Source organism: Aspergillus tanneri (assembly GCF_003426965.1).
Source record: "Aspergillus tanneri strain NIH1004 chromosome Unknown AapTan_8_pilon_pilon_pilon, whole genome shotgun sequence".
NCBI lineage: Eukaryota > Fungi > Ascomycota > Eurotiomycetes > Eurotiales > Aspergillaceae > Aspergillus > Aspergillus tanneri.
In genome coordinates, this window is record NW_022984635.1 from 422008 (window position 1) to 445697 (window position 23690).

At 47.7% G+C, this 23690-nt stretch overlaps 7 protein-coding genes across 7 annotated transcripts; 3 read left to right on the forward strand and 4 right to left on the reverse strand.

Annotated features, from left to right (window-relative positions):
* Positions 1–1024: 1024 nt before the first annotated feature.
* Positions 1025–2455, reverse strand: ATNIH1004_010763 (DUF914 domain membrane protein; the record flags this gene model as incomplete). Its single annotated transcript, XM_033575331.1, has 3 exons — positions 1025–1887; positions 1967–2157; positions 2229–2455. The coding sequence occupies 3 exons, from the start codon at positions 2453–2455 to the stop codon at positions 1025–1027; spliced, it is 1281 nt and encodes a 426-aa protein (XP_033421186.1).
* Positions 2456–4759: 2304 nt separating this feature from the next.
* Positions 4760–8030, forward strand: PSY2 (SMEK family protein; the record flags this gene model as incomplete). Its single annotated transcript, XM_033575332.1, has 11 exons — positions 4760–4873; positions 5003–5099; positions 5180–5261; positions 5322–5371; positions 5454–5780; positions 5832–6430; positions 6480–6633; positions 6693–6860; positions 6922–7181; positions 7247–7360; positions 7419–8030. The coding sequence occupies 11 exons, from the start codon at positions 4760–4762 to the stop codon at positions 8028–8030; spliced, it is 2577 nt and encodes an 858-aa protein (XP_033421187.1).
* Positions 8031–9035: 1005 nt separating this feature from the next.
* Positions 9036–10603, forward strand: ATNIH1004_010765 (bifunctional triacylglycerol lipase/ester hydrolase; the record flags this gene model as incomplete). The annotated part of the gene is made up of 6 exons (XM_033575333.1): positions 9036–9090; positions 9467–9867; positions 9939–10123; positions 10206–10438; positions 10491–10540; positions 10595–10603. The coding sequence occupies 6 exons, from the start codon at positions 9036–9038 to the stop codon at positions 10601–10603; spliced, it is 933 nt and encodes a 310-aa protein (XP_033421188.1).
* Positions 10604–10845: 242 nt separating this feature from the next.
* On the reverse strand, positions 10846–11853 carry ATNIH1004_010766 (Dcp1 family protein; the record flags this gene model as incomplete). The annotated part of the gene is made up of 1 exon (XM_033575334.1): positions 10846–11853. The coding sequence occupies one exon, from the start codon at positions 11851–11853 to the stop codon at positions 10846–10848; it is 1008 nt and encodes a 335-aa protein (XP_033421189.1).
* A 698-nt stretch (positions 11854–12551) lies between these two features.
* ATNIH1004_010767 (phosphatase family protein) lies at positions 12552–15632 on the forward strand (the record flags this gene model as incomplete). Its single annotated transcript, XM_033575335.1, has 1 exon — positions 12552–15632. One exon carries the CDS (start codon positions 12552–12554, stop codon positions 15630–15632), a length of 3081 nt encoding a protein of 1026 aa, XP_033421190.1.
* Positions 15633–16027: 395 nt separating this feature from the next.
* ATNIH1004_010768 (uncharacterized protein) lies at positions 16028–16936 on the reverse strand (the record flags this gene model as incomplete). The annotated part of the gene is made up of 1 exon (XM_033575336.1): positions 16028–16936. One exon carries the CDS (start codon positions 16934–16936, stop codon positions 16028–16030), a length of 909 nt encoding a protein of 302 aa, XP_033421191.1.
* Positions 16937–20547: 3611 nt separating this feature from the next.
* ATNIH1004_010769 (uncharacterized protein) lies at positions 20548–22104 on the reverse strand (the record flags this gene model as incomplete). Its single annotated transcript, XM_033575337.1, has 2 exons — positions 20548–21598; positions 21710–22104. 2 exons carry the CDS (start codon positions 22102–22104, stop codon positions 20548–20550), a joined length of 1446 nt encoding a protein of 481 aa, XP_033421192.1.
* Positions 22105–23690: the final 1586 nt, after the last annotated feature.

Here is a 23690-nt window from a genome sequence, read left to right on the forward strand (position 1 = left end):
ATGTGGACAGTTAATTTGGTCATGGTTGGTTTACTGACTAGGGAACTTGGTCGGCTTGTTGGTTCTGGAGTCGGTATTCCCCCTTTGTGTGCGTTTGCATTTTGCGTTCTTGATCGATTTAAATGTCCGGTTGCCTCATTTCCTTGATCTGTGTTCCTTCTCTCTTTATGTTTCGATTCTTCTGCTGGTATTCCTGCTTCTGTTCTTTATGGTTGGGGTTGTATTTACATGATTGTGGGTGTACGTCTCGGGCTCTTGTTTCCACCTTATCCGGGGAGAGTTTCAGGTGTTATAAGTCATCGTTAGGGTTTGGTTGCAATTTTGGCTGGAGCATGTATTTCTGCGTCTGCCGTTGTTAGGGACTCCAAAAGGTTGATATTCTGTTTCCGTTTCTAGTTCTGGGGGACATTGGCAAATACTGGGGGACCAGGAGGCTAACATAAAAGAGTTCTTGGAGTCTGTCTGACCTGCACTGAGTTTCTGGCATATCAGGGTTGGTTTTGGTTTGGTTCTGATATTTGTGTTTATGGTTATCCTTTCACTTCTGTCCTGCATATTATTTGGATTAATTTATTCACATCCTTGCCATTTATAGCTATATGTATAGACGGTGTTACTTGGGTGGAATGTATTACCATTGCGTTGATCAGGCATGTTCAAGGTACAGGTGATTTTTAGAAAGTTTGGTGCTCTTGAAATAGTAAATAACTAAGGAGCTTTGTATGCGTCTATAGTCGGTCGACAGGTCATTATCATTACTCCTGTTGGATATGAATTATTCAATACAAGAACCAAAGCTGATTTTTATGGCAAGCATGTATATATTGAAATTATGTGTATTAATAAAATATCCCGCCAAAACAAATCCAACTTTTATCAGATCAGGCACACATCACTGCACAGATCTTTCAGTCCATCCTACCAGAAGTGTATGGATATGCATACCAGCGCACCAGTTTATTTGCAGAAACAGCAAAACGAAATTCAGAAACAGACACTCATCGAAAACCCCAACGCCACAACGCTAAACAGCACTGGTATTAGTTTGTCGAGGCTCATCATCCGCAGTGGTCGTGTCATTAGCCACTGAATTAGGACTAGGAGTAGAGCCGATCTCGGACTCAATTTTTTTCTTTGCGGTGAAGAAGCCAGCGATACCATGTTCCTGATTCTGACCGAGCCAGGGCTTGCGTGCCTCACCCAGGACCCTGCGGCCCAAGAAGTAGATGAGCTGGCCGAGGATAATGAGCACAAAGGCGATGGGGTACATGAAGTGGATGCTGTAGCCGAAGACCTTGACACCGATGATGACACCCCAGAAGTTCATGGTCAACATGGAGATGTTGAAGAACGCAGCCGAAGACAAGCGGAACAGGAGCGGAGCCATGCTGTAGAAAAGTGAGAGACAGAGTGTATATCCGGTCAGGTAGCCTCCGACCTTGCTGTTCCAGTGGGCGGTTCTGATCGAGTGACGGTCGAAGATACCAGCCTGGGCGCCGTTGATGATCATTCCGAAGAACGCCATCTGGCCCAGGACTTCGTAGACGGGTTGCATGCTGACGAAGTATTCCTCACCCGTATTTGCGAGGCCGTAGAAAGTTGCGCCTAGGAGGGCAAAAAGATCGCCTTTCACCTGGTTCGAGGCCTTGCCGCCGTTGGTGCCCTTAATATGGTCCGATGCAATCAAAACTCCCATGCCGCCGATGCAGATAATGATCCCTAGGATCTGCGAGATGTGGTATCGAACACGTAGGAAGACGAAAGAAATAAAGACCACAATTGCGATGGCCCAAAAGTTGATCAACTGGGCGCTCATCATGGTTGTGTATTCGTATGCCTTCACTATAAAGTAGTTGCCCTCGACGTCACAGAACGATAGGATAATGTCTGTATCCACCGAAGCAGGTTAGAAGATATTCCGATAAAGATTGATATTATTAGCACGTAACAAACTGGGAACACTCACATTTCCAACCGTTGCGGCGTACCATTTGGAGCCAGCCTTTGATGCCGTAGCGGTACATTGTATAAGGCGTGAAAATGAGATTCAGCAATACATAGTTAAAGAATGTCTGAAAAGCCGGAATCGACGTCTCCTGTAGTTGAATGAGTGAAGTGAATGTACCCGTTGCCGTGTTTGTAATTGCCAATATTTGACTAAGGGCAAGGATTAGCATTAGACTGGATGCCGGAATGGGAGTAACAGCCAACGGGGAGGGAACACTTACCCCAGTATGAGACTGATATAGAATTCCTTGGTCCTAAAGTACGCAAATTTCCCTTTCTTTGTCTGATCAAGTTGATCTGCAGGCATCTCCGAGCCAGAATCAGCATCTGGATGGTTCGCTTCTACTCCGACCGAAGTATACGGTTTAGGAGATGACTGGGACGATGAGGTGTTGTTATAGGGTCCCGCAGACGTTTGAACCACAACTTGATCTTTGATATCCGACATGATATACAGACTTGGGGATGGGATCTAATGGAGTGTGGTCGAACGGAACGGGTGTGTCGCAACGAAAGCAGTGGAAGTGAGGGTTGATGGGCGTATCGAGAATTGGAAGCGGGGATCTGATCCGTGATCGTCTTGGGACTCGATTGGGAGCTTTATGACCTAAACGAGCGCAAAGCTCCCTGAAGTCGCTCGCCTGTGGTCTTCAGAAATGTATTAATGTCGGCATTGAGGGAAGCCGGGAAAAAAAAAAAAAAAATAAAGCAGGCAGAGTCCAGCCAGACGGAAGCCCTTTCCTGATTGGGCACACTGTTCAATCTCGCGTGGGAACGCTTAATAAGAACTTACTAAAGATTGGTCTGGGCCAATCCGAGAAATACCTGTGGTTACATGAGCATCCCATAAATGGAGGGGGTTCAGCCAATCAGACAATGGGCGCTTTGACCAGGGCAAGAACTGATAAACTAGGCTGAAGAGTGTTTCTCCTGGACCCAAGAGCAATGTACCCTAGATTTAGGTAGCAGTGCTAGTCTCAAGGTACAGACTACAGAGTTACATTCAAGACTTCCCCGGGCGGAGCTACTGCAGACCTTCTCTCTTGCGTAGATTTACGTACGCTGTGGTGGTACATATATCGATAAGGGAGACCCTTCCAAGTCAAGGACAAGGCGAGATAAAGCCGCGCTGCTCTCTCTTGTCAACTTTCCATTTACTGAGCTGTTGAACCTACTTCACCATTTACTCCGTAATTGGATCAGGCTGGGTAGGTAGCAATCCAGTTGTTGTCTGGTTTTGCCATGACAAATATCATATGAGCGGAGTATTCTGCCTCAGGCGTAAGGACTGACTCAAGATGCCGATGACCTCATCAGTCAGACTCTCGATTGTTCTGGAAAATCCAGCCCACTTCAATGAGCCTTTAGAACTTTATATTTGTACGGAACAGATCTTTCCCCTGGGGCATTCTCCGATTCATATATGATCATACCAGCCGTCGAAATCCTTGGATGCCACATGCGTTCGCAGGAAACTAATAACTTCTGGAATGGTAAACCGGCCATGGTCCAAGGGATGTGTGCAGATATTGGGGTACATGTGACTTATTTTTGAAGGAGACTGGATCTGATAGGATGGGAGTCGAAAACTCGGATCGTAGATCCATTGCACTCATAGCTAGTTGACTACGTGGATGCCCAATGACAAAGTACAGACAGGTAGCAGCGTTTCCTTTGCATCTCTTGCGTGCTATATGGGAATGAAATAGACCCTTGAATGATGCACCAGGACCAACAAGAGTATGGAGTACATCCGGTGTTCCATGGATATGCGGGGGAAGATTAGGTTGTGGGAAGTCTAACACTGATGATGGTTATTCTTAGGTGCGCGGGAATAGGAGAGTTAAGTTTAATTGTTGCAGGGTGGATGATGAAGGTTCAGGCAAGGAAGCGGGTAACATCATTCAGGCCCAGGCTCTGTCCCTGGCTTTGGTGCCTCCTTTCCCCTTTGAGACAAGGGATTGAAGTATTATGACAACCCTCATTAGTAGTAGGGATAGTAGTGGGAGTCTCCAGGACTAGATCAAGGCTGCCGACTAGGAAGCAGTCTCATGTATTCCAACAGCCTTCTCGGTGGAAGCCTGCGGGCGCACGTCATTCCCTCCATCCGTCTTCTTGCAGATCCCCGTATTTGCATCTCCTGTCTGATCTGACCTTCCCAGGGCACTCACTTGTTCCCAAGCTCGCGGTTGACCTTATTTTAATTTTATGTTTCTTTTGGCTCCCTTGCCCCTTCTGAGCAGATCTTCTGCAAATTTCAAACAATTCGGATGAACTCCTAAACCCGCAGGAAACTCGCCAAGTGTGTGTGCCCTTTCTAAAATTCAAAGAAAAGTCTTGGGGTGTTCTTATTCTCTGACGGTCGCGTGTGTACCTGCTTCGTACTTTTAGGTTAATAGCATTTGGTGGGAACAATCCAGAAGAATTTGGCAAAAAAAAAAAAAAAAAAGCGCCGACCGCTGCCGAGGCCGTCAGGTGGCCCGACCCCAAAGTCAGGATCATCATTATCATCCGCAAAGCAAGCAACCCATCATCGCCATCGTCTCCTCCTCCCTTCCTCTCCATCGTCTTTCTTATCACCCATCACACTCGCCCTACTTTTTTTCCGCCGGTATTCCCTCGTCCGATTTGGACACGGCCGCGGCCCACCTCTCCCCATATTTCCGACACCTTGGGGCTCTTCGCACGCCGGTTCACTCGTTTCTGAGTTGTCCCGGAGTGACGAGACGCCACCTCTCCTGACTACCGGATCATGGCGTTGGAGGTGGAAGCGCCGAGCGATCGTAAGCGGGTGAAGGTTTATGAACTGAAAGATAACGACTGGTTCGATCGTGGTACGGGTTTCTGCACAGGACAGATTCTTGATGTAAGTCTCGCAGCGCATGGTGTCATCCGCCCAGCGCGAGGGTCGTCGGGCGCAAACCTCTCCGGCCCACGATATGCGCCTTTTTGATTTCGTCTCCCCACCGCTAACATCCCCAATTTTGATCTACAGGATGAGCCGCGAATATTTGTCGAATCTGAAGATGAGCCCGACCGGGTGTTGTTGGAGACAAAAATCTCCAAGGATGATGGCTACCAGAAGCAACAAGGTACCGCTTTCACCAGCAGTCGCGTCGCATATATCAAAGGAGGGGGTTTGTTTTTTGGCTGACGCGTGTCACACAACCAGAGACGTTAATCGTATGGACCGAGCCCAATGGGACAGACATGGCATTGAGTTTTCAGGAGGCGGAGGGTTGCGCAGTTATCTGGTGGGCTCCGAACATCTGCAATTCAAACTCGCCTCTTTAACTGGCTGACTGGAAATGAAGGGATTTTGTTAGGGCTGTGCAGCAACACCTGGTCAGTCTGGCAGCGGCAGGTTCGTATCATTCCCTACTCTCCGTCGGTTGTCTCCCTGTTACTAACGCTCTGTTTTTTTTTTTTTTTTTTTTTGCCTCCAGATGATGCATTGTCGGACGACCTCGAGAGCTTCCAGTCAATCATGTTACCACCGCCGGAGCTTGGAAACCTCCACGAGATCGACCATATCATGAGGGCGGCCAGTATTACCCAAGCCGGCCGGGACGCATTGTCCAAATTCGTTATTCGAGACGAGTATATTCCTAAACTCATCCCGCTGGTTACCGTCGCAGAGGATCTCGAAAGTCACGTCGACTTGCATCGTCTGTGCAATATCATGAAGTCCCTTATACTTCTCAATGACAATACCATCATTGAGACCGTTGTCACAGACCCAATCATTCTGGGAGTCGTTGGGGCATTGGAATGTACGCGAATTCGTTGATTTACCACTATGGCGCGTTGCTGATCGATCCTAGATGACCCCGAATTTCCTACCCATAAAGCCAATCATCGTCAGTATCTCGCGGACCAGTCGCGTTATAAGGAGGTGGTCCCCATTAAAGATGTACTGATCCGTCGAAAAATTCGTTATACCTGGCGCTTGCAATACTTGAAGGACGTAGTTCTCGCTCGGATTTTGGATGATCCAACGTTTTCCGTTCTCAATTCCCTCATTTTTTACAATCAGGTTGAGATTGTGAATCATATTCAATCGAATGCTGCATTCCTGAAGGATCTTTTCTTGGTCTTCGATCCGAGAAATTCGGACGCAAAACGCAAGGAGGATGCGGTGCAATTCCTCCATCAATGCGCTGCTATTGCGAAGAACCTACAGGCTCCCGCGCGCGCCAATCTATTTGCTAATTTTATCAGCCACGGCCTTTTTGCGGTAATAGCCTTTGCCATCAAACACCCTAACCCGGCCTTGCGTACAACAGGGATCGACATTCTGGTCGCTCTTCTTGACCATGACCCCATTATGATGCGGGGCTATATGCTCAAAGCAGTGAATGAGAAGAAAACGCCACTGACGGACACGCTTATTGATTTGCTTCACACTGAATCCGATCTCGGGGTCAAGAATCAACTGGCAGATGCAGTCAAGGTCTTACTGGACCCCCCAGATTCCTCTGCAGGATACGATGGGCCGGGCTGGACCCGAGCACTTTTCGAAACTGCGCCCTGGCATCCTTTCCGATGCATTTGTCCAGAACCACTTTGACGAATCCGCCAGAAGGCTCTTCCAGCCACTTAGGCGATTGGAAAATCGTGCCACTTGTAAGTTTCAGACACTGCATGTGTTTCTCTTTCTATTCAACTAACAGCTTGTTTTGCAGTGAATGACATGAGCTTTCAAGAAGTAGCACTTCATTCGCATCTAGTTGATATTCTTACATTTTTCGTACGACAACACCTATACAGGAGTCGTAATGTCATCCATAAGGAGGGTCTTGCTCCTCGAGTTGCACAGTTACTCGAAGTGCCCCAGAAACACCTCAAATTAAGTGAGAATTCCTATTATGTGCATTGTATTAACACTAGCGTCGGTGCTAACTGCTGATATAGCTGCTTTGAAATTCTTCCGTACCTTGATCAGCCTCCAAGATACCTTTTACCAAGCGCTTATGACGCATAATAACACATTCGGTTTAATCCTTGATATTGTCTACGAAACAATGCCACGGGACAACCTTCTCAACTCAGCCTGCCTCGAGCTCTTCGAATTCATCAAACGGGAAAACATCAAGCCTATTGTGCTGCACGTCGTGGAGAAGTATGGCGAGAAGCTTAAAAATATAACTTACGTCGACACGTTCCGCGATTTGGTCCTTCGATATGAACAAATGCAGGGCTACGGAGCAGAAGCGGACTCCCCAATCTCTTCTCACAGGACGATGGAACTTCAAGCCGCCAAATCCAGGTCAACGGCCAACGCTGGCAGGGTGTCAAAGAGATGGACGCGGCGGAGGAAGAGTATTTTAACACGTCAGACGATGAAGAGGAGGTGAGGCACTCCGCGAAGCATAGATCTCCCCTATCAATATACTAACGTTCATCTTCAGTGGCAACAGCAAGACAATGTACCGGCTGCAACTGCAACGCCGCATGCTCAAAATGGCGCCGCTTCTCCAGCTGTTAAGCCTCTAGTTGACTATCCCGACGATGAGGAGGAAGATGACGTCATGGTTACCAAAGTGGAAGCTGATTCGGGTCAACAACAGCAGCAGCAGCAATGCGAGGCGCCTTCGCACCAAGGATCTGTTGCCGACTCAATCGAGGAAACTCCATCAACTCCATTGTCACCGGCGATACAAACTCCCCCGGAACGATTGTCAGAGAAACGCCGGCGTGAAGAGGAGGACGATGATGAGCTCGTTAAGCTTACCTCTGGGCCTAAACGGAGAGGTTCTACGTGCAGTGGTGCTGGAAGTGCTGGGATTCTGCGGAAAAAGAGGAGCACGTCCATCGGGTCGGTGTCTAGCACTGACAAAGGAACAGTGCATGCTACCCTGGGAAATCTGTCCAGCAGTACAGCACCCAAGAGGATAGCTATCAATCTCAGCTCTGCTATTGTCAAATCGTCTTCACCGGCCCCTGATCTTTCGGATTCCACGACGAACAACGAGAGCAGCAAAAAGGAGAATCGTCACGATGACCACAGTAATAATGGCTGATGATTGTTCTGTCTCTTTCTCTCTCTTTTTTTTTTTTTTTTTTTTTTTTTTTTTTTTTTTTTTTTTTTTGACGTTTTCATGGCATTGGTCGCATAATCATCATCTTTCTGCGTGCATCATTCTCGTGTCAAAGTACCAGGAGCGCTTCCCTGTTTGTTTCATGACAGCTTCCTAGATACCAGATGAAGTGATGTTTTGTTGTTTCTTTCACTCTTCGGGTTTGCAGTATCTCCCTGTACGATTCCCTCAATGTTTTCTCGATATACTTGTGCCTTTTTTTTTTTTTTTTTTTGTCTTCCTTTCCTTTTTTTTTAACATCCCTTCTGTTTTCTAGAAATCATGTATTAGGTCTCTGGTGTATTTCGAGACCTAAAATCCCGCGCCTTGTCCTGACCTGGTGTTAAACCGCCAGACCTGGTGTATATCTATTAAGTTTTCTTGCCTTCTATTTGCTTTTCCGTTGTGGTTTTATTTACTTGAGGTCTAGGGTTTCCAGTGTTTAGTGCTTGGCGAAAATGGGGGGACTTGAAATCCGAATGAATCTGGGATGTAGCTTGTGCGGTGCAAGCCTCTCACATATGATAATTAGAGCGGCATTGCCTGGATCTGTAGCATTGCTAGGCTGTTCTGTGTCGTTTCTCACTATTTACCCCTGGGATTTGAGGAGCTTTGGTTGAATGGAATGGAATGGAGTCAGATGGAATGAGACAATGAGATGAAATTGTTTTTGCCTATCCGAAAGGCACGTATCCCGATGAATTGAATCCTCTTTTGCGCTTTCGCGGTTGGGGTACATGAGCAAAGTTATAATTGTTGAGCTAGATGGTACGTAGATACTGGAGCGTGTTTGATGTTCTACTGAGTCACGCTCTGTCGCTCAGGCCAATAGTACCGGCCATCCTCATTGCGCCGTTTTTCATGCTTTGTGGATGAAAGAGTCGACAAAAATCAGTAGATATTTCTTTGATTATGACATTATAATATGGAGCTTGAGAGCAGGCAAAGATGAACGGCCAGGTCTGGACCGAGGCACTTCCGCTCTGTGGAGTGCGTGTCCAGAGTGCGTATCAAGATATTTGAGGGCTGTACAGTTTCAGTGTGCGTGCTAATTGGGTGGAAAGTGAGTGGACCGAAGTGCATTCGGCGACATTTGTATCAGGAAATTGGAGAGGGATTACTCCGTACTGAAATACTACTACCTACAACTATTTTTGCAAGCCGATTTCTCTATTTCAATTCTTCTTTGTTCCCCGGCAACATGTCTACTGGCAAGCGGCCGCATATAACTGCCAACAGCTTCTTTCACACGTTCTCTACAGCTCCGACTGAGCCGTCACAAACCCCGCTTATCATATACTTCATCTCAGGGAACCCCGGGCTAATTGGCTATTACCATGCATTTCTTTCCCTTATTTCAGAAAAGCTGATATTATTAGCGACTCAACAGGAGAAGAAGTATTCGTTCCAGGTCTACGGACATAGTCTTGCTGGGTTCGAACTTCCCGAGCCAACTCAACAGGCAGAAGACGTCGAGTCTCACTCTCATTACTATGACCTCGAAGAGCAGATTAGCTTTGTCCAGGGCAAACTCAATGGATTCTTATCTGAATATACGGGGAGTATTGAGAGGACTTCGGGAGCTGAGCCCGTTGCAACTCCAAAGGTCATCCTCATCGGCCACTCTGTCGGCGCTTATATCGCCATGGAAGTCCTCAGACGACACCGCGAGAACTCAATGAACGGTGATCGTCCCGTTGAATTTGATATTGTCGGTGGAGTTATGCTATTCCCTACTGTTGTGGATATCGCAAAGTCTCCATCCGGTCAGAAGTTGACCGTATGTTCTCCTGTTCTCCCCCTTCTTTACAGACTGTACATATGGATACACATGCTGATGTACTGTGACAGCGCCTGATATCACTCATCCCCCAACTGGCCATAGTGGCTGGTGTCCTGGTTCGCATTCTCACGACTCTTCTGCCGACCGTGCTCCTACAACGTTTGATCAAGCTTAATATGGCATCCGCACCTGCCAGCATGGTTGATACTACGGCTGCATTTCTGAAGAGTCAGCGCGGTGTACGACAGGCATTGTATGTTCTTACCCTCTACCCCCGTCTACATGAAACAAAATATAGAAATAATTTTATCCTTTATTTTAACTAAATGGGCTAGACACATGGCTGCCGATGAAATGCAAACAATCACATCGGATCAATGGAGCGATGACGTCTGGGGAATCTCCACCACCAAAGACCCGGTCACAAGATTATTCTTTTACTTCGGTCGCAATGACCACTGGGTTGCGGAACACACAAGAGATGCGATCATTGAGCACCGGGGACGTGTCCGGGGGGGGCCAGAAATGATTATTTGCGAGGATGGACTACCACATGCTTTTTGTATTCGTGAGTACCTATTATTCTGGTACTTGATATTTTTGTGCTGATGTTGCGGTAGGACACAGTGATATTGTGGCTACGAAAGTGGCGGATATGGTCATGGATATAGTAAAGGCTTGAGGCTGGAGTTTTTATAGCTATTGTCTGACGCCCCTTGCATAGATGAACTAGGTTGTTGATATAGGTACCAAAGAGGCTCTAATAGATACATTATAAACATGCCATATTTATGCTCATCTGCAAAGCAGAGTAACGCAGTTAGAGAACAGACTACACTCATAAGTTTCGCTTCAATTCACCATGTTGTCAGCAATGTGTACATATCATGGGTATCTTAACATTATCCATTACGCCATCTACCGGGTTCGAATAGGAAAGAACCGAAACACACGACCCCGCCCAATCGGACCCGATCAAGAATTCTCACCCTGATAAGCGAGCCCAGCCCTCCGAAATAGATCGCCAAGTACATCTGACTGTGGTTGTGGCCGTGGTCCTGGCGCTGGGGCCCCCATTCCCGAATACTGAGGTTGATGCATCCAATCTTCTGGACCCAGGCTATGTGCTCTCACGCTCCATCCGTCATCTTGTGCCCGTTGCTGCCCGAAGAGATCCTTGAGGGAGACCTGCCGACCCATAGGAACGCTCGACGGCTCCTCATCGAGAGGAGCTCCCGCGGTTGTAGCGGCGGCGGTAGCAGCAGCAACATGCAAACCATTTTGGTGGGTTGCTTCCAGTCGCTCACGCGCTAGGCTGAGACTGTGGCCTGCATGAACAGCACATTCACGAATCATCTGAGCATTAATGCTACGAGTTTCAGCGGTAGAGTTAGGCGGGGGTTCGGAGTAGATCCAAAGGCCGTAGATTCGTAGGGCAGTGCTCTTGTCAGGTCCACTGACATTGTTGGAAGAATTGGAGCCGGTGACACTGTTATTGTTCATCGTGTCATTGTTGGAATCCGTCTTGAGGATGACATATTCTTCTGTGAGTTCCACATTCTCACCATCGGTCAACAGGACATCAAAATTATTCAGTCCTCGCCGGTTGAGCACAAAAACACTATATCGTTCCTCCCCCAGATTCCCCTGTGTCAGCTGGCAGACAAATAATGTGCCCTCAACCCCGCTCTTTTCCCATTGTCGCGTAGCTGGGCTGAATATGTAGACGACCGCATAAGGTGCCAGTGACAGGATCGTATTTACCGAGGGGTTATGACGGCGAAGAACGGCGAGGTTCAACTCTTCGTTGGAGCGCAAGGGAGGGGCGGACATGGACGATTCTTGTTGATCAGACGGTTGTTGCGTATCAGAGAAATAGTTCTGAAAATCCGATTCGTAATCCGAGGGCTGCGGAGCACCCTGTTGGGTATTTAGACGGTGATTGTTGATAGTGTTCGGTCGCCGGGGTTTGCGGGACGTCATTGTGGAGGTAAAGAATAGCGAGGCTGTGGAGAGTGGGAATCCGCAATGATATCGAAGGAACAGTCGGATTCGATATGATATAGACAGGGATATAGACAGGGACGGGGAGGAGCTCGATTGTATGCAGGAAAGAAAGAGAGTGAGGAAGAAAGAGACGAAGAGCTCGGCTCAGGTGATGAAGCTCAGAGCTATTCTGGGAAGCGGTCGGGCCCCGCTAGGTAACGTCCTTCCAAATGGCCTCAAGTCACGGCTCGTCCGGTCATCTCCTGCAACGCAGCGTTGGACATCACCTTCATCGGTTGGTATTCTACTGCGACGGTTCTCTGGAACAGTAGAACCGGACGTGTCTGAGAATAGTTGGTGCCGTCGATTGGCGCCACTCTCGTTTGTCGTCATTGACTTCCGTCCTCCTACTTATACTTCCTCTCCGTGGCGCGCGCAATGCTTGGACAGAATCTGAACGTCTGAGGGATCTGCAGCCTCTATTCCGTCCTACTCGAGATTACTCTGGCCGTGGTTACACCCTGATTCCGGTCTTGTCTTGGCTCCTTTGCCCATATTGTCTCACTACTACTATAGTCGAACAGGCCGACCTCTTGACATCCTCAGAGCAAGGGCCAGGAGAATATAATATTCTGAACAGCCGTTTACGGAATATGCGCGAGGATTCGCCTCTCGCTTGATAACGTCTTTCCAGCATGGTTTCCAAAAGCGACTCACCTGCCTCGCAGTCTCCATCCGGAGCGGCGTCAGGCGAATCTCGAAATGATGATGAGAACCTCGGTTCTTCGCCAGAAATTCCTCTCGACCCACCCTCCCTTACTCGAGCTGTCAAAGCGAGAAAATCCGAATATACTCGCCAGCGGTCGATCAATATTAAAGTGGGATCATGGAATGTGGCGGCCATCCCTGGCACTGAGGAGGACATCGGGAATTGGTTTGTAAAACGGAAGGGCGTATGTGAACAACTCTCTGGGGTAAGGGTCTCAGACCTTGAATCGCGGTCTGAAACAAAATCAGGAGGAGCCTACGATAACACCGGAATGGCGCCTTCATCTCTTGGGCCTGAACCTGATGAGGTTGGTCTTTATGTTCTGGGGTTGCAAGAGATCGTGGATGTATCTTCTCCCGCGGAAGCATTGCGACCATATGTCGATCCGGCACCCGCAAATAAGTGGAAGGAAGCGGTGCAAGAGGCGCTTCCATCGGGCTATCAACTTGTCGCGGAAACCCAGCTGGTGGGACTGTTACTGTTGATATATGCGGCCCCTTCTATTGCCGATAGTGTGTCGTCCGTCAGCTGCGTTAATGTAGGGACAGGGCTCCTAGGATACATGGGCAACAAGGGCGGGGTAGCGGCACGCCTATTGCTAGGGGAAACCACGAGTCTAGTCTTTGTCAACTGTCATTTAGCAGCAGGGTCGGATAAAAGCAGCCTGGACCGGCGGAACTGGGATGCCTCGCAAATAATTGGACGCGCAAAGTTCGACCCGATCGATCCCGACGTTACACTCCGGGATGGACCTACGGAAAGTATTGGCCAAGAAGATTTTGCTTTCTGGTTTGGCGATCTCAATTATAGACTCGAGGACATTCCAGGCGATGATGTGCGGCAAGTACTTTCCCGACATGCAGAATCCGAGAACGACCAGGCAGCGCCGTTTTCCATTTCGGATGAAGATGTCGACCCTCACGCAGACCCTACGTCTCTCCAGACTACTATCTCTTCCTTGCTGCCACATGATCAACTAGGCATGCAACAGGCAAAGGAGAAAGCATTCCATGACGGGTGGCGGGAGGGGAACATAACGTTCCTGCCCACGTATAAGTATGATGTGGGCAGCGTGGCCAAATTCGATTCTAGTGAGAAGCAGCGAGGGCCAAGCTGGTGCGACCGGATTCTTTATAGGACTCACCAGGACAAAGAGAAGTACGAGAGACTACTTGCAGAGGCGGCCGATTCTAGGAAACGAGACGACGAAATGAAAGCCAGGGGCCTTGATGTAGCTGCCGCTGATGATAATGTTCTGTTTGACTACGACCCGGACGTTGATGGTGCTGATAGTTCGGATGAAAATGATTTGATGAAAGATCAGACGAGTGATATGGCATCAGAGTCTCAACCTGATCCTGAGGAGGCTCTCCGGCTTGATTATTATACTTCACGCCAGGGTATCCTCTCCTCCGACCACAAACCTCTAGCTGCTGGATTTACCCTGACATTTGAATCGGTAATCCCACACTTGAAAGCCAAGGTGCATCAAGATGTGGTCCGTGAATTAGACCGAGCAGAAAACGAGTCTCGACCTAGCCTAACAGTTGTGGTAGACAGACATGGTGTTGGTATGATTGAGCACGAATCACAGGCAGATCCCGATGCAGTCAATTTTGGTCACATCCCTTTTGATGTTCCTGTCAAGCGATACCTAACTGTCGCAAACACTAGTGGCGTGCCCGCGACCTTTACACTTGAAAAGCCAGAGACGGCCGATGAGATGTCCTGGCTTGAGTATGGAGTCGAGCCACCCCACCGCGACGATTCTAAATCTTCAGAGAAGCATATTTTGTCGAAACATAAGTGTACTTTGTCTCCCGGAGAGCTCGCTAATGTTGTGGTCACGGCCTATGTTAGGGATATCGAGCTGGTGCGTTTGTTGAACGATGGAAAAGCCAACCTCGAGGATATTTTAGTCCTTCGAGTAGCTAGTGGTCGTGACCACTTCATCCCCGTGTATGGAAAATGGCTGCCTACGTGTTTCGGTCGCACGCTGGAAGATCTTACTCTCATGCCAGAGGCAGGAGCGCGCACCCTGTCGCCTACTAGAGTATCTGAACGTAGAAACAGAGACAAAGACGTTCCTCTATCGGCCCCTCGGGAGCTCTTCCGCTTGACCGAGGCAATATCCGAGTTGGCGGAGCGTGCTACTGCTGAATGGAGCATGACAAGAGATGAGTCCGATGAGAGGCCGCCATGGCTCACAGACCCTTATGGGCCTGGGTGGCCCTTTGAACCGGAGACATGGACATTGAAGGACAGGGAAAAACGAAGTCCTCTTTTAGCGTCTGCCCGAGAGGCATTAGACACCAGCCAACCCTTCAGCACTGTGTTCGCACCGGAGGTGTCCTCGCTTCATCGTTTAGAAATCTTGAGTGAGACCTTGATAGGGTTCTTATCTTCGTTAAAAGATGGGATCGTCACGGCGTCGGTTTGGCTTGACTTAGAGCAACATATTCTTGCTCGGGAAAAATCCAAAGCGCCGCCTTTAACGTGGGAAGAATCCCAAGCCTGGGTCCTAGAGAGCCTCGCATACTCTCCCGTACACAGTGTGTCTTTTACCTTTGTTACATTTATGCTCGCTCGCATTGTAAACGAGGTTGCCCCAGCATCCTCCATACCCGCGCGGGATTCCTTGTCGACTTTATCTGGGGAAGAATCAACCTCACCCACCCAAATATCCATCAATAGCCAGTCATCGACTCCAAGTGCAGCATCAGCGGCATCGTCTTTTATTTCCGGCGGCAACCTTCGCCGGAGAACACTCACCTTCGCAGCTTCGAGCGCAGCAGAAAACCCTGATAACTCCCTGAGCATCCGACGACAAACCGTCGAATCGGTTCTCTCGAGGATCTTCTCCACAGTCCTCATTTCCACCGATATTTCTGTACCAGCCAAAGAGAAAGACCGACGGGCGTTAGAGGAGAGAGAGCGAAGTATTATAGAGCCATTTTTGAAGGCAATGGGAGTGGATAACAAGGGGCCATCAGGAGGGGTTTCATAATGGAAACATATTTGTCCACTTTCTTCCTTGACTGGCACCGGAGGTCCACCTCTCTTTCTGAACCCAGTTTATAGAATTGGAATCTACGTGTATATTATTCTGTCTATTCATGGAGCTCGGATGACTATACAGTGTACCAATGAAGATTCATAGAGCAAATAAGATGATGAGCATTTCGTTTCTAAAGAACAGTGACTGAGCCAGATGTTAACATGACGAAAGCCAGAACTCCTAACTAACATATTATAGACTTTGAACCACCAACTCCAAACTACTACTTTAATCCCACACACCTGCAAATACTGGTACGACAGCACGCAATTAACCCTCATATTGAACCTCGCCTTATCCCCTCCTTTAACGGATGTACCATTTCGAATAAATAAAATTCATACTTATCCCTCTTCCTTGTCCCTAAGGAAGAACTCAATTGGGTTTCCCCGAATCTGCATCATCAGAAGACCACTGATGACCCCATTCTTGGAATCTACAACAACCGTCTGCCGTCTGTTACGAACTTCGATGTTCAAGAAGCAGATATCATGTTTCTCCGGGTCATATCCGAGAGGACGCACCAATTCCTGAAACCTTTCGAATTGGATGGTGCTAATGGGAATGCGATTTTCCGGCTGCTTCTCAGGATGGAGAGTTGAAAGCTCTAAGACTCGGAGTTCCAGCAAGTTGTCGACGTCGTCCTCGGACCCGTACACAAAGATATTGTCGTCGCGGATATACTTGGACCGATCACCTGAGGCGTCTGGCGAGCCCTTCTTGATTCGCTGAAGTTGCTCCTTCTCGGATTCGGTAGCGGGCTCCGTCGGTAAGAGTTCAGGCTGTTTATGTTGGCTCTGTTCAGATTGGGTTTGCTCAGGTTTGGCCTGCGCAGGCTGTGTCTGCTGAGGTTGCGCCCGCCGCCTCTCTCCCTTTGGAGACTGCTTCGGAGACTGCTTTGGAGACGTTGATTTCTTCTTCCTTCCCTCCTTGGCAGCCAGATATTCCCTCTTCCTAGCACTGACGAGAAGTCTCAAGCGACGTCTCATTTCGGCGCCTCTCTGCGTATGCAAAGCCCGGAACGCAGGCGGCATCCGCTCAATCTGTCGCCTGATGCCTTCCTCCATGGTATACTGGGCTTGAATCGATCGAAGATCCAGGGTGAGATGACCATCTTCATGGAGCTGATCCATGAGCTGAGCGATAAGGTCGTCCTTTTGCGCTTTGGGGAAATTGTTGATCTTAGTCCAGGACCAGAATTGACGGTCCCTGGCGGCTACAGCCTTGGGCTTGGACTTTGGACTTCTCGGCATGGTGTCTGATTTAGTTCTTGCTGAAAGTGAGGGTACACCTGATAGATGTGGTGATTACGATGAAAAACAAGATATATCGACAACAGACGAAAGTAGAAAATGTTAAGATAGTTTGCAAACTGATGCTGAATTGGGTTGTACCTATCTTTCATGTCTCGGAATGCTGAATGAAAGTGAGCAGTCGACTCTATTTATCGCGTCTCTGGGTGTAGGCTTTGTTGGCTGAATGAAGAGCCATGATGGAATTAAGCCGATGACCAACTAATTCCATACTATTCTAGACACAAAAAGGCCATATGAGTGATGAAGTTAAATATAGACATGAATAATGCATGATTTGCAACCCAGAGCATTCTGAAACGTCTGCATAATGGTTATCGCACGCTTGGTTGGTTTCACACTGTCTTTCATGTGCGGAACAAACATTAAGACTGCGATGAAATAAAGCGAATGAAAGCCCTGGATTTGTTTCACAATCTCATTATCCAACGATGTACTAAAGGAGTGGAATGCGCTAGAAGGTGATTCCTCTGTAAATCTTGTACTCTAACAAAGATAAGTACTGCGTGTTGACCCTAAATAGCAAGAATAGCCAAGACAACCTTTCCCGGCATCCTCTTTCAATAATCAAGGATACTGGACTGTAGCTATGAGGCCTTCAACCCTCTTGGTTATGTCCCAGCTAATTTTGAAGCCAAGACTGCCTGCACTATAGCAGTGAACCACAGGAAGCGTCTTTTGTACGTTACTGAAACCATCCTCCGCAGTGTCTTGTATTATTAAATCCTCTCTCTCCAAACATAGTCTCCCGTCTCTTGACGACGGGTTACGTGACCTTCAAGATGTCAAAGGCATGCGTGGACAGAAACCGGGGATCGTCTTTGGCCATCTGCGAGTGGAGCTTTGCAACTCTTCAGAGTCTCATCTGTCGCCGTGTTGGAAATAGTATTGGACCTTGAGATCTCAGTAGACTACTACTACAGTTTGAAAAGGAAAGGGTGGCGGGGACCAATATTGATCAGATGGACATACAGTGTGAGGCTCCTTTGTTCCCCCCCCCCCAAAAGAATAGTTCCACCGGCATCAGGTCTTGGAACAATGAGCGTCGAGGAACCGTCTGCATGATTGTGGGCGATTATCTCAAAGCAGGTGTTGGAGACAAAGACAAATTGATCACTGGCGCTAACAACGGCCTGAATCTTGCCAGAATCACCCTCTTGAAGAGACATTTCACGGCGGACAAAGAAGGCCTCCCTAATAGAACCGAATCCCATGGCTTTCAACCAGGCTCCTCAGATGGTCCAAGTAGAGGTTGAGATCCGCCACGAAGCTTGTATAAGTCACCCCCTGGACTGAAGCCATGTGAGGCGCAAGGGGTCTTATGAGCGTGAGCTTCAACTGATCGCTTGGGAGGGTTGCTGGAATAGGACGACAGATGGCGCCAGCCCAGGGCGATGTGTATTCGATGTTGGAGTTACCCGGAAGATCTCGTGTAGTGATGCTGACCTGATAGACACCGCGGGCTAGCTCCTAAAAATGGCTGTTACTAAGGCCGTTTATAACCTTATTTCCACATACTTAGATCATAAAAATATTCACTTGCTGTGAACTTGTGTGCAATGTGCAAACAGTACGTAACCCAGCCCCAACTAATCATACCTAAGCATGATGCCAAATTACATAATAATATGGTTTCTACTAGTTAATATTTACGTTATTGTCACACTTCAACTTCTCTCTTTTTCATCTTATCACCCCTTGTTCTTTTCTACCTCTGGACAAAGACGAGAGACTGCTCTTCTATAGATGTACCACCAAGTTTCAAGACTTGGATGGAACACTACTTTTTATGCATAAATATTCCGAGTCCTTTGGAAAGGGATGTGTTCTTCTGCCCAAGGAAACGTATTCTTGGCTGTTTAGAACCTTAAGCCATAGAATACAAGTGGTTAGAAGAAATGGGTTAAAATAAGACAAGGTCCCTGGAAATAGGGGGTCAACATTAAATCTTAATCGCTCAGTCTATTTAATTCTTTGGAACATAAGACATAGATTCCAGGAATTTGAGCCAGTGAAGAACTTGCCTTCTACGCTATCCTTCGCCACAACCAGGATTCTCGACATTGTAACTAGCGCATATGTCTTTTCCAAGTTGATCCAGGTTACCAATAATTTATAAAACCCACTTCGTACTCATGTGTGTTTAGGTATTTGATGGGTGGAACCCCATCTACTACGGGTTTACTAACGTTTTATCTCATTCTTCCTATGAAGGATTTCGCAAAACATTAGGCTGCGCTTAGTACCCTGCAAGATTTCCAAATCGCCATGGAATGCATGAATTCAGAAGCGTCTTTGCTGCCAAGTTTGCTTGGTAATTTATGCCAGATGTATAGGAGTTCGCTAAGTGCCTTTCGCTAATTGTTGTAGCCTCTTTACCTGACCATATAGGCGACGTTCTGGAGATAAATCACACATCCGAGTTCCAAGCTCACCTGAAAACTTAGCACTTTAAATACATTAGACGATATATTGCTACGCACTCCCATATCTATGACACGAACCCGAAGGAGCCCGTGCCAGGAGTCTCTAGATGGAGACATGGATGAGTGCATGCTCTTCACCTCACATTTATATATGGATTGATAGCTGGTTTTGATCCACTATATACAATGGCACGTAGATCATAGTTCATGGCGCCGCTCCTCAGCAAATCCTGTCGCTGCCAACGGTGGTATTCAAGAGCGGATGAACAGAATCCGAGGAACTTTGGGGCAGATATTAGACATTGGATAGTAGGAGGAAACGGTGCCAGCAAGCTGGAATTCAGGTAAAATAGGGGGTTTCAGAAAATGCCAGGAGTGTACGCGGTGTTGCAGAGCTGCCCGGCCATATGGGCTCCATTCTCAGACCTCATCTTATATCGCTGGGACTCAGAGCACCAGGAACGAAAAGAGCTCAGAGTGTGCATGATTGTACAGTGCAAAGGAGCAAGCGATGAAGGGTATTCCTTACATATACTACCCTTGTTACTTGGATAGGGCAGTTCACCAGGTGAGGAAACTGAGAGATATATGGTACTTCTCTGATTCCTGAGTGTTTTATTACTATCCGGACCAGAAAAAAGTGCATACAGAATTGGTTGACACTACAAGAAATGAGAGTTTGTATTAAGTTTCTCAGACAAGAACCAAAGGAGGACACCGAATTTATTTACGGCGCTCCATTTCAATGAGCTATCTTCCACCTAGGCTAGTCAGGGTGCTCCGAATTCCTTCTGAACAAGCAAATCACTATAAAGACAAAACACTAAAACAATAATACACTTACCACTTGTTCAGTATGTATACAAATTATTCCCGGAACTTCACATAAACAATCGAGAAAAGGATACCATCAACAACCCATGCAATACAGAAACGCCATACCGAACGCAGTAACCCGAAAAAGAACCAAACACTCCTACAAGTCCACCGACAAAGAGAAAACGAATGCCTGTCACTTCACGAGTGACATAATCGCAAAATAAGATGTTCTGGGGTCTGCATGGTCTGCATGGTAATCTAGGATTCCCCTAGCTTTCGGTGTTCTGTGTACGCTCTAGTTCTAGGCTATCCCTTATGTTCTCGAATAGATCTTAGCCCTTTTAGCTCCGCTTGCTCTTGCGGAGGCACTCCTCTCGGATGTTTTGAGGACCGCGACCTCCTGTCTTGTGGCGCTTTTCCCTTGGGGCGTTCTTGACGTGAACTTGAAGTTAAGAGTGATTTACAATATTGCAAGCACCACGTCGCTATTTGAAGGGGTAGAGACGCCAAAGACGTAAAAAGGTGAATTGGAAGTAAAGCCGCTGCATAGGCCCGGTCGAAAATTGCCGGTACGAGGCCACGGCGTCGTTGGTTGACGGTGCTTTGCGCTGCGGCCGCGAGGGAGATCGCCTGATGCACCTGAGTTTCTAAAATCTGAAGCTTTGATTCTGTCTGGTACGTTGTGGTGGCCGTGCGCTTCTCGTAGCGTCGAACAGCACGCGTCAGAGCATCGATCTCTGGCTGGATCCCTTTCCGAACTTCCGCAGTTACCTGAGAGATAAAGGACTGCGTATCGTTGTACGTTCCAGCCGACTGATTGTGAGCCAAAGACTCCAATGAAAGGCGCTCTGCTGCGGCCTCTGAAATATGGGCCTCAAGCTCTTCGAGACGTTTCGAAAGATCAAAGATTCGACTAGGGTCTATCCTGCTATGTTCTTCTTCTGAATACAACGCGACAATGCGCTGGAGATGAAGCGTTCGTGCCTGTACCATCTTCAAAAGATGAGAGAATGGCCGAATCTCCGAGGCAAGTAAGAAAATAGTCAAGTTGTAATTAGAAACTAACCCCTCTGAGGGACGCGATAATTTGGACCGGATGGTGTGGAGTAGCCATGTTCCGATTATTGGAAAGACAAAGCAAGAGACGAGAGCTGCAAGCTCGTGGGTTTGAAGCTCTTTCCAGGCAACGCAAGCGGTATCCGAAGTTCGTGGCTTAAGTTTGGAATCGGCTGCAGCAGAATCTCCCTGAGGTTTCGGTGCTGATTGGGGTTCATCTACATCTAGTTCTGGTGAGTTATCAGAGGCGTCGTAATATCTATCAGGCTGTCGAACAGCCTGGGCGGAGCGGTACCAATCCCTGAGGCATCAATTAGAGCAAACACCGACGATTCTACAGGATTTAAATCAAAAGAGTCGAACAAACGAGGTAGAAGAGAGAGAACAATCCTACCATGGTAACCTAACCGACCAGTTTAAAAAAATGGCCGCAAGAACTAGCAAAGTGACATCTGTCACAACCGCGCTCCCGTTTTTGAAAAAGACACCCGCGATTGCAGGCAATAGAGCCAATCCAAGAGGGGCGGAATGCCAGTGCGACTCCTCATTTGGGACATCTACATCACCCTGTTTGGCGGCACGTGGGAAAAACAGATCATCCGTGGAAGAGCGAATCGAATTTCGGGCCTCGGATACAGAATCGGACAAGGTTGAGTTCCGTCGCTGATTTGGTACGGTTGAACCCTCGGCGTAGGTGGCAGAGCGGGTCGGACCACGATGGCGGAGACTCATGGAACCGGGGGAGCAAACGCGGGGGTTGCTGCTAGGGGAAGGATTCTGGGGGGAAGAACCTGGTGGCCGGTGCATAGCAGCAGTCAAGGGGGGAATTTCAAGAATCAATCAACCATGCTCAGTAAGTAGGTACTAGGTTGTGAATTTAGTCCGAGCGAACCGGCTACCAGATACTCGTAGCAGCGCTTATTGATTCAATTCCGATAAAGAAAGGCAGGTAGAGGAAAGGTCACCAGTAAGACAAAAAAAAAGGAAGGAGGACAGAGAAGGAGTGAGTGTGTGTCGGAGGAAAGAGCCCATGCCGGGTGGGTAGGATTGCATATCCTGTGGCATGTCAAAGAACGGCTCCAAGCAAATAGGCCTTGCCGTCCTTCCAAGGTCAGGTCCACGGTTCCTCCAACTTAGGTAGGCGCTGAACACCATCACATGATGGGTGCACGACTAGGCAGTGGCTATTAATTAGTCGTAAGGAAACATCGAAATTTATTAATTATTTCAATAACCAGGAAGTTGTGATTCCAACTACTTATTCAATACCAAAGTTAGCCCTAAATCCTGTACCTGATAAGGCTATACCCACTGCAACGTACCCACCCTACAACTACTAACTATACAACTAAACACTATCGTTTCAGTGATATGTTGCCATAAAACAAGAAGAGACTTCAAACCCCCAGCTGCGTGTCTCATAATAATAAATACTCTAGAAGAGATGTTTAACCCTCTGAGAAGGATGCATCAGCCCGATGTGTCAAGTAGTAGCCTGTACCCAACTTTGGTCTATAACAATGTACTTATCCCTCGAGCAGATCATATGGTTTCCAACAATGGAGTGCCAGCCTTAGTACCTCCTCATATGCGCCTATCCGATTATACCTCGTACAGGAACCATTTCCCCATCCATCAGTTAGGTAGTACTATTCTTCATTCACGTGTTAGCTTGCATTCCGACTCTTTTCTTTTCTTTTCTTTTTTTTTTTTTGCGCCTCATCTCTCCCGCCCAAGGTTGGTCAAGGTGTCACATAGATTGGACCATTCTACGCGTTCAATCTTTAAACAACTGTCAGAGAGGGTGAGATGAAACCATCACTGACGAGTTTATCTCTACAACAGCTACGTCATTCATTCGCCGGCTACGTCATCATCATGCTTCTGCTCTTCCTGATGGAATCGAACTGGGATCTGGGCCAAGAATGCGAGATAATAATGCGAGATAATCCAGGATAAGATTCACAGATGGAAGTTTTCAAACAGTCTGTTTGATCGGATCTGGAAAGCTGTGTCGCTGCCTGTTTCAAAACCGTAAATGGGATGGAATACTTTATCTAACTACCACAGATCACTTTTCTGGGTTCAACTGAGCTTCTCGAGATTGCCGACCCCGCAAGGAGTTATCTAGATAGGAGGAACTAGACAGGCTCTCAGCAAGAGCCCAAAACTGTGATGGGCCTATTGACACCCCAATGCGGCATGGTCTATCGTCGCGGGCTGCCATACACTTCACAATCGCCCACCTTCAGAATCGCACCTAGTAGCTCCACCTGGTTCTTTTTTTGTCTCTGTTCGCCTGTCTTCACTGGCCCATATTTATTAGGTTTCTAGGTCAATAGTTGTGTGATGGTATTTTGCCATCAATTCCCTAAAGACATAGCCTTGCTATG